Raw genomic sequence first — 10638 nt, 5'->3', positions numbered from 1 at the left:
ATAGGTGGAAATAAAGAGGTCTTCATTGAAATTTACTGAAATGGGTTTTAAAGACCCATGCTGGACTTGAATGGTTCAAGAAAAACAATTAATAAATGTAGCATAAATATCAAAATTACATATTTGAATATTTAAGAAATTCATATATCATATGCAGGATAAAATAATTATTATTTTGGATACTCTGTACATATAGCTTTATTAACCTTCTAGGGGGCCATGTAATGTCATTTTATTCAGACAGGGACAGTGCACAATTAAACATTAACCTTCTAATAAAAACAAGGAGAGATACACTGTATCAGGTTTTAGCTGATACAGTGAATAAATTGCAATTTCCCGCCCATGGTTACTGGTAGATAGAACAATAAATCATTTATATAATCCAATGCAAATGAAATACAAAACACCAGATTATAGAATTCTACAAACATTAACAATTCATGACCTAATCATGATAATTCGCAAATATGTGCAAAGGAGCAGCAGTACAATTATAATGGGCTACTGTCCATAGGACTATAATTTGCTGTTTGAACCTATTGACCACATATAATAACATATTAATATACTGTATGTCCAGAGACCAACCAGTTCTCCTTTTGCTTCAGTTATACTAACTGACTTCAAGTCCCCTGAAAAATATAAATTATGATACAGAGCCACAAAACTAGCTCATAATTATTAATATATTAATTATAATAAAATAATTTTGATTCATCGCTATAAATTACAATATTCAAATATGTAAATAGGCCATATTTGAAGAATTTGGAACTATAGGAATACAGTTGGACATATCAAAAAACAATTTTTTTTTTTCTGGCTTTGCTGGTTTTTAAAATATTAAGACCTAGATCTACAACAGTGCATTCAAGAGTTTTGGTCATTTATCTAGGCATATGCAATTCAAAATAATAAATAATTGAATGACTAGCCAATTCCCATGTTAAAGTTTCTTCAGCATCATTTTAACATGTATCTACTCCATCTATTTGAACACTCACTTTAAGGGGACTTTCACACCTGCCTTATTTAGTGTGGTTGAATCTTTGAATTTGTTTGTGGTGAGAACGTCATCCAACCTGGAACAGAACCAACTACTGGAAGAACTGTGCATGCTTGGACTAAACAAGCTGCTGTAGTCAGCTGTGCTGTGCTATGATGACCAGGGCTACAATCAACTCTTGCAGTTGGCTCTCCATAGAACTTAGAAGGCAAAAACACATGTTGTCTGCTGGCTTTTCCTCCTCTCTTTGTTTACGACCGGGAGTTCCGTTGAAATGTTCCTGCATGTTAATTCTGACCAATCGAAGAGCAGTTTAGGAAATGTGTTCAAGGACACATCTTGACCAAATGAAGTGAAAGCACCCTAAAATTTTAATTCTTTGCAGTGGGTCAAGAAAAAGTGCTTCATCCACAATAATCACTGTGACATTGTTGACCATTGGACACCTTAAAAGTTTTGATAAATATCCTGTTCTCCATACATGTCCAAAGTTTCTTCACCAAATGGCTTTTCTTTAAAAATGGTTGATGTTAGTGATATGAGGATGGATAAGGTATCTACATATCTAATGGACTGTGATAAAAAATACCTCTCAAATCGGTTGTGGAAATGAAAATACATCTATAGTCGGGACTCAATACCGACGTAAACTCTCTGTGAATTAATACAGCTTTTTCATCAACGGGATCGTCGACAGAAGGACATGACATGTTTGAGAAAAAAATGTTTTATAATCTGCCTAACATAAACCAATACGTTTTTTTATTCATGCAGATTACAAACTGCATTAAAATGCACCTAATACAGACTGAATGAATGAATGAGGGAATGAGTTTCTGAATGAGAGAAACTCGAGTTTTTTTCCCCGTTTCTTTCAGTCTCCTCCCTCTCAGAGGGAGAAACTCGAGGTTTCTTGAAGAAAACCTGCTCCCGACCAGGTTAGGTTCACAGGCTCCGTTACCATAGTAACTGAATCTGAGGTGAAGTTACCTCTCTTTCTGAAACGGAAGACCCAGAGTTTCCCTCATCTCATACAAACTCAGAGTTTTCACAAAATCTGCTTTCTAAAACAGGCCTCTGGACCAGAACCAACTACTGGAAGAACTGTGCATGTTTGGACTAAACCAGCTGCCGTAGTCAGCTGTGCTATGCTATGATGACCAGGGCTACAATCAACCCTTGCAGTTGTCTCTCCATAGAACTTAGTAGGCAAAAACACATGTTGTCTGCTGGCTTTTCCTCCTCTCTGGGTTTACAACCGGGAGTTCTGTTTGAATTTTCCTGCATGTTAATTCTGACCAATCAAAGAGCAGTTTAGGAAATGTCAGTCCCTCCAGGATTTCTTGGCCTTTTTTTCAGATTGTTTCGGCCCAAAATGACTGTGACTTGTGTTGCTGCATTTTTGCTTCATTTCACCAAATCATCAGCTGATTTGGACCAGAGCAAACTGTGTTGTGAAAAGGAACTGAAACAGCTGAAAAATGCTACAATGTATAATTTTTTGCCCTTGGTCTTGACCAAATTAGCCGAACTACAGAAGTGAATAATTATAATAATTAATTTTCATAGTCATTTTCATAGTCATCTTCATCTTCTTCTTCTTCTTCTTCTTCTTCTCTGTTTTCCTCTACGCTGAAATAGACCTCGGTCTTCATAATACTTGCACTTGGGCCTGCTTCCTCATAATCATGATCTTCGTCGCTCTCTGGCTCCACATAATCATTGGTCTCCACTTCCTCCCCTTTCCCTGCTTCCTCTTTGAGGTTCTTCGTGGTGTCCATTGGATCCACATTTTCATAGTCATCTTCATTATCTTCTTCTTCTTCTCTGTTATCCTCTACGCTGAAATAGACCTTGTTGGTCTTTATAATACTTGCCCTTGGGTCCTCTTCCTCATAATCATGATCTTCGTCGCTCTCTGGCACCACATAATCAATGGTCTCCTCTTCCTCCCCTTTCCCTGCTTCCTCTTTAAGATTCTTCTTGGTGTCCACTGGATCAACATTTTCATAGTCAGACTCGTCGTCCTCATACTCCTTATCTACAGAATCATTCCTGACTCTGACAGCCACTGAAACACAAGCATCATGAACATCAGAAGAAATTCTTTACAAGCATTTGAACTCATTGGATGAATGTGTACTGTGTGAGCACAGACATTGAGTTTGGACGAGGGCTCCAGTGTGCTTGGCTCGTCGTCTCCTCTTGCAGACCAGACAGACCACCACCAAGACTAGCAGGAGCAGCAGCAGACCCCCAGCAGCTACTGAAGAGACCAGCGGCAACAAATGCACTAGGAGAAACATTCAACAGTTAATCCTAAATTTTGTCCATATTTTTACCTTGGGATTAACAATGTGATATATCTACACACTAACTGCTAGCCTGTCAGAGGAGACACTTTTTTCTTTCTGTTTGTTATGCCGACCCTACACCAAACAATTTTCAAGCGTTTCCACCGTTGGGACTAATTTCCAATATCTTCTTCCGTCTTGACATTCTCACAAAAGTTTTAAGTCTTGGTAGTGAAGTTAGATTACATGAACATTGTCAAGAACCAATGGATGAACACTGTGCGCTCCCTCCAGCACCAAACAGGAAGCAGCAAACAGCTAGAGCCAGTGTTGTTTATGGTTGCTATGGCGCTAAGCTTAACCCTAAAGAGGTACATTTTTTAACCTTTCTGAAGCGAGTCATCCAACAGGAGTTTTAATGGCGAAGGAACGCGGAACTCCGGTTAGTCGTGTAGTCTTGTAATTTTGTGACCCTGCAAGATCCCCAGTCATTAACATTCGATGTGAGACGATTGTCTTTAGATGTGAGATGGTGTCAGACTTTAGTCTTTTCAAAGTCTGTTCAAAGTCTTCTAGTTCTTGTGGGTCGTATTTGAGGGTAGAAATTAGGGCTGCACAATTAATCGAATTTTAATCACGATCACGATTTTGGCTTCCCACGATCAAATTTGCGTGATCGAGCGATATTTAAAATGCGTCATTCCCTTCATAGAACAGTTTTTGCAAAGCCAATCTAGCGCTCCATAAACCACTGTCTGATCACATGTCTACAGAGGACGGAGTAACGTGAGGAAAATTCCACAACAGGTAGCAGTCGTTCATCATAAGCCGGTCACAATGTTTACCAGTTTACCAGTAAACGCAACGTTTTGTCCCGGCTGTGTTGTTTTTCAGACAACAGAAGTGACCAGTGCTAGTTTGTGTCTTTTAGCTCATAGCTTTAGCAGCAGACTGTTGGACGTCCCGCTGTTGGAATCCTACAGTGAAATACAGACGCACTACACTGTTTAGCAGTCAGCATTTTAGCCGTGTTTAATCCAGTTACTACTGTGGCTAACGGTAGGCTAACGTTACCTGCTGTGTAACGTGTTACTAGTGTTTACTAGCGTGACATTCAGCGATGTTTATGTTGCCTCTAACGTGGGTTTCGGAGCATCAGAGCGTAACGCAGACATGTAAGTGGCAGTGTAATGAGCCACAGAAATCTGCGTAGCTATTTCGTCTGGTAGATACCAGGCACCACATGCGCCGTTAACGTGAACAGAAAATTGCGTTGCCTGTATCTTTCACGGCAAACATGCATGTGTGGAAAGCGGTCGCACAACACCTGAAATGGCATACTCCTTCACAGTATCCTTCAATAAAGGAGGAATGTAGCACAATATGGATGTATTAGTAGGAATGTAGCACAATATGGATGTAAAAGCAGTTATAATTATATAATTATGTGACAATAAAATTAGTTTTGGCTAAAATCAACAAATAATCGTGATAATTAATCGTGATCTCAATATTGATCAAAATAATCGTGATTATCATTTTGGCCATAATCGTGCAGCCCTAGTAGAAATAAATTAGGCCTAGTTTTGCATTGCCAGGCCTATCTCCACAGCGCTGTGGAGTAAGGTCTGGCTACACCACACATACATTCTGGTATAGAAGAAAAAATCAACAAAACTTCAAAACATGCCATTTTCAACATGTAGCTTGCTAACACGAGATTTCCCGGAGCGAAGGGAGTTTGAGAATGGCAACACATAAAGAGTGGAAAGCGAGGGACATCTGGCTACTTCCGTTGATCCAGACTACTTCCGTTGATCCAGACTACTATAACAGTAATATGGCTGGTACATGTACAATCATGCAGCTCATTATTTGTCTATCCGCTCTGGCTTTACTGGAAATAAGCCATATATATTTATTTCTTTTCTAACCTTTATTTATCCAGGTAAGTCGATTGAGAACAAATTCTCATTTGCAACGACGACCTGTCACATTCACACAGTTACACATTCATACCTGGAAGCTGCCCGGTACAACCACAGTCTGATCTGCTGGCCACTGAGCAGCTCCACTAGAGCGGTTGGGGTTAAAGGCCTTGCTCATGGGCACCTCAGTGGTGGTAATGAGGGAGGGCAAGCGCTGCTCTTTCACTTTCCCCAACCAGATTTTATCCTGTCGGTCTGGGGATTGAACCGACGACCTCCCCCCATATACAGGAAGTAGTCTATAGCTATGTTTCCATCCACACGTTTTTATCCGAATGAAGTGATTTCGAATGAAAAATGCCTTATGGAAACAGTAAAATTCGATAGAATGTCATGAATATCGACTCAAAGGAAATACATTCGGTCTCATCAGATTTTCTCTTGATCGATATACGGCTTATGCGATAAACACTGATGGAAACGTTATTTGCTGAATAAATTTATGAATTTCAATTAAGTTTTAGGTCATTTTGTGGTTGCAACCCGCCACAAAATGAAGAAGAAGAAGTTTTAGTTCATTTCCGCCCAGTATTTCTACTCTGTTTGCACACACGACAGGTGTCAACAAAGACAGATGTAAGTGGACGAACGAGGAGACAAGAGACTTAGCTTATATCATTAAAATATCGTTGATAAAACATTGCAAAATTTAGTTCAATTATTTTTTGTTAATTCTACTTACTTTTAATATCAACTCTAATCGGTGCTGTCTGTGTAGAAGTGAATCTTCTCGAGGACACTGTGACTTCATACACACAGCTGTAGTTGCCCTGTTGTTCATACTCAGCCACCAGGGAAGGAAAAGGAGGCTGACTGGTTGACTGCTGGCTCTGTGTTGGTGAGGTTTGAACCAGAGAAGATGAGATGGAAAACACCTCCAGGATAATGGGAGGAAGTGGAGCAGGTGAAGACAAAGCTGAAACCCCTGGTGATCTGTGCACCTTCAGGGCCCCAGACCAGCCCTCTGTTAGGAGATGTTAGGGAGATGCTGGGCTGCTGCAGCGGCACTAATGTAAGAGGAAAAGTACAAAAGGGACAAGAGTATTAGGAGAATATCAAATGAATGAATCAACATACTGTAGATCAAGATTTTTGGCATGTTGACCCTTTATTACACAAAAATGTTTTTTTATGAGAACAGACTGCACACCCTGCACGCTGTTATTGGCTGGGATTATATATATCCAGGTTGTGTGAAAGGGAGAGGGAATTTTTTGTGCAGCATGCTGAGAGGTTGCCCTTTTGTTTGTTTAATGTTTTTTGCCTCAGTCTAATTGTTTTTTGTGTGTATTTCTCAGGGTTCAGTTTGTGCCATTTGTTTGAGTATGTTTTTGTTTTGTTAATAATCACCACTGGTTTTGTAGTCTAGAAATCTAGACGCACCCTAGTGGCAGCACATTTATTTTGCAGCCAGGGGGGTCTAGGCACAAACCAAATTTTGGTCAGGCCAATCACATTGTGTATAGAGTCAGTGGGTGGGCTTACGGTTGCTGCTGCTGGGAACAGCGGTCTTCTGGAAGACTTGGAGTTAAGATTTTCTTTGAACAAAGAACGGCACTGAAATCATTCTTAAAAAAGGAAGATGTGTTCGGAGTTTTGCCGACCGGATACGGCAAAAGTTTAATCTATCAACTAGCTTCGCTACCTTCTTCGTTGCTCTACCTGGTTGTAGCGCTATCCTATTGTCAATGGTGAGTTCCCAGACCCAACATCTTGATGTGGGTCTGGATTGTCAGGCTACCGGTTTTGCACTTATCAAGTTTTCTATCCAGCTTCCTCAAAACATCGTTTCATCGGCCATTGCATGAGGTGGTGGTGTGACACCTGCCCAGTGACTTGTTTGAATTTGGTCAGACTGATCTCAGACAGAGCTTGTATCAGGCAAAGGCGCTGCAGAAATGGGCAGTATGAGAAACATATGTTTTTTTTTTAACATCAAAGCATGTAAGCCTATTCTAGTAGACCCCAAGAGTACAACTATGACACTGAGATGGAGTAGTATAGTAGGCTATCTATATGCCCCCTTATGGTTGGCTAAACTTAAATGTAATGTCCACTTGTAAGACCGACAGCTCACAGAGCTCTGTAGCTGGCTAACAGTAACCTGTTGTCAGATAAACTTAACTACCAACTGCAGCTGATACCAGCAGCAGCTCACAGAGCTCTGTAGCTGCATCAAGCGCCGGACCGCAGCCACCTAATTTCATAGGATGTCATATGAATTGGTATTCATACATTTTCGTACAATATCATACAAACCTGTTCATAAGAATGTGTTGGGAGACTATTGAAATATTGAAATTTGGCTTGGGCTCAGGCGTGACCAATTGGCTCCATAGCAAATAGTCATGTGAATGTGTGGACCGTTTGTGGTTTATTAAGGATTACCATTAGTCATCACTGTAGTGAGGTTCAACACATACGACCGACAGCTCATAGAACTCTGTAGCCAGCTACCTAACCTATTGTTGAAAGGTATTTTTATTGTTACTTAGAATTCCTCATGGGGGCGACAGAAACTATGCACTATAGCTTTAAAGAAATCCTCCAACAGATTTGACGAGACCAACTTTAAAAGACCTTAATGATGGAAAGTTATTAAAAGCTTTAATTTTCGTCAAACAGCTTGACATAGCATGGCAACAAGAAGTTGTTGCAATACAAATGTACATTGTCCATTCTGCCTGAAATTACTCATGCTTGATAAGAGTTTAGACCTGTGGATATCTACATGCCAATATATGTGATGTGATATATTATGCATAGCATATATATATATATATATGCTATGCATAATATGTATATCATATCCCCTAACCCTATGGTAATCCTTAATAAACGATAAACAATAAACTGTCCACACATTCACATAACTATTGGCTATGGAGCCAATTGGTCACACCTGAGACCAAGCCAAATTTCAATATTATTATTATTATATTATATATAAATAAACCTGGAAGGTGCTGCTGGCCACTGAGCAGCTCCACTGGAGCGGTTGGGGTTAAAGGCCTTGCTGAAGAGCACCTCAGTGGTGGTAATGAGGGAGGGACAAACGCTGCTCTTTCACTTTCCCCAACCAGATTTTATCCTGACGGTCTGGGGATTGAACCGACGACCTCCCCCAATATACAGGAAGTAGTCTATGTATCATTCAAATATTGTTGATAAAACATTGCAACATTTAGTTCAATTATTTTTTGTTCATTCAACTTACCTTTAATGACGACTCTAATCGGTGCTGTCTGTGTAGAAGTGAATCTTCTCGAGGACAGTGTGACTTCATACACACAGCTGTAGTTGCCCTGTTGTTCATACTCAGCCACCAGGAAGGAAAAGGAGGCTGACTGGTTGCCTGCTGGCTCTGTGTTGATGAGGTTTGAACCAGAGAAGATGAGATGGAAAACACCTCCAGGATAATGGGAGGAAGTGGAGCAGGTGAAGACAAAGCTGAAACCCCTGGTGATCTGTGCACCTTCAGGGCCCCAGACCAGCCCTCTGTTAGGAGATGTTAGGGAGATGCTGGGCTGCTGCAGCGGCACTAAAGTAAGAGGAAAAGTACAAAAGGGACAAGCGTATTAGGAATATATCACATTAATGAATCAACATAGATCAAGATGGAAAAAGTGGGTAAAAGTTTTGGCATTTTGACCCTTTATTACGCAAAAAGGTTTTTTTATGAGAACGGACTCCACACCCTGCACGCTGTTAAAGTGATGGTTCGAAGTAATTTCACCCTAGGTTCCTTTGCACCGTGACCTCGAGCCAAACACCCCCCCAGAAGCTTTTTTCACCTGGGTCAAACATTGGGAGAGTTAGCGTAGAGTAGCGTTATCAACTGAATAGCTTAGCGCAGGGGCTAATGGACCCACCTTTGTATCTCGTAAATTACCCCACTAATAATGCCCAAAATGATACCAAACATCTACAAGTAGTACAAATAGGTTATGCACTCATAAAACGATGGATTGTAAAGTTTGTAAGTACACCAAAAGTTTATGTAAATAACACTTGCCTGCTGGCTTCTACTCTCTGCTGTTGTTGCTGCTATAAGACAAGTGCTTAGGGCCGTCTACAAATTACCACACAGAAAAGAGATGCAACAAAAATATTTTTTAATTTAACTTTTTTTTTTAAGTAAGTGCTGTAGTATAACTAGTAGGAGACAAGTAATAATTGAAGTAAGTTTGGAGACATTACCTTATTTAATCATTAAATTAATAAATATTTTTGTTGTATCTCTTTTCGGTGTTGTAATTTGTAGACGGCCCTAAGCACTCGTCTAACTGCAGGTAGCAGCAGCAGCAACAGAGACCTGAAGAGAGCAGGCAAGTGTTCATAAGCTTCTGATGTTTCAGGCAAAGGTCCTGCAGAAATGGACAGTATGAGAAACATGTTTTTTTAACATCAAAGCATGTAAACCTATTCTAGTAGACCCAAGAGTACAAATATGATGCTGAAAAGGAGTAGTATAGTAGGCTATCTATATGCCCCCTTATGGTTGGCTAAACTTAAATGTAATGTCCACTCATAAGACCGACAACTCGCAGAGCTCTGTAGCTGGCTACCAGTAACCTGTTGTCGGATAAACTTAACTACCAACTGCAGCTGATACGAGCAACAGATGACAGAGCATCGGCCCATGGCCACCTAATTTCGTAGGATATCATATGAATTGGTATTCATACATTTTCGTACAATATCATACAAACCTGTTCATAAGAATGTGTTGGAAGACTATTGTAATATTGAAATTTGGCTTGGGCTCAGGCGTGACCAATTGGCTCCATAGCCAATAGTCATGTGAATGTGTGGACAGTTTATTGTTTATCGTTTATTAAGGATTACCATAGGGTTAGGGGATATGATATACATATTATGCATAGCATAATATATATATATATATATATATATATATATATATATATATATATATATATATATATATAATATAATATATACAGTACAGGCCAAAAGTTTGGACACACCTTCTCATTCAATGTGTTTCTTTGTTTTCATGACTATTTACATTGTAGATTCTCACTGAAGGCATCAAAACTATGAATGAACACATATGGAATTATGTACTTAACAAAAAAGTGTGAAATAACTGAAAACATGTCTTATATTTTAGATTCTTCAAAGTAGCCACCCTTTGCTTTTTTTGATAACTCTGCAAACCCTTGGTGTTCTCTCTATGAGCTTCATGAGGTAGTCACCTGAAATGGTTTTCACTTCACAGGTGTGCTTTGTCAGGGTTAATTAGTGGAATTGTTTCCCTTATTAATAAAAAAGCAAAGGGTGGCTACTTTTTCAGTTATTTCACACTTTTTTGTTAAGTACATAA

At 39.6% G+C, this 10638-nt stretch overlaps 1 protein-coding gene across 1 annotated transcript in view; it reads right to left on the bottom strand.

Moving 5' to 3' along the window:
- Positions 1 to 1990: 1990 nt before the first annotated feature.
- The window catches only part of LOC120574202, a 166747-nt gene continuing 158099 nt past the window's right edge, over positions 1991 to 10638 (bottom strand). Inside the window, 5 exon segments of the mRNA XM_039824427.1 lie at positions 1991 to 3080; positions 3168 to 3302; positions 5974 to 6082; positions 6084 to 6298; positions 8509 to 8832. Coding sequence (XP_039680361.1) covers positions 2566 to 3080; positions 3168 to 3302; positions 5974 to 6082; positions 6084 to 6298; positions 8509 to 8832 — 1298 coding nt within the window. The 3' untranslated portion in view covers positions 1991 to 2565.

The sequence above is a fragment of the Perca fluviatilis genome, chromosome 15 (genome assembly GCF_010015445.1).
Source record: "Perca fluviatilis chromosome 15, GENO_Pfluv_1.0, whole genome shotgun sequence".
In the NCBI taxonomy this organism is placed as follows: domain Eukaryota; kingdom Metazoa; phylum Chordata; class Actinopteri; order Perciformes; family Percidae; genus Perca; species Perca fluviatilis.
This window is presented reverse-complemented; position numbering and strand designations above follow the sequence as displayed.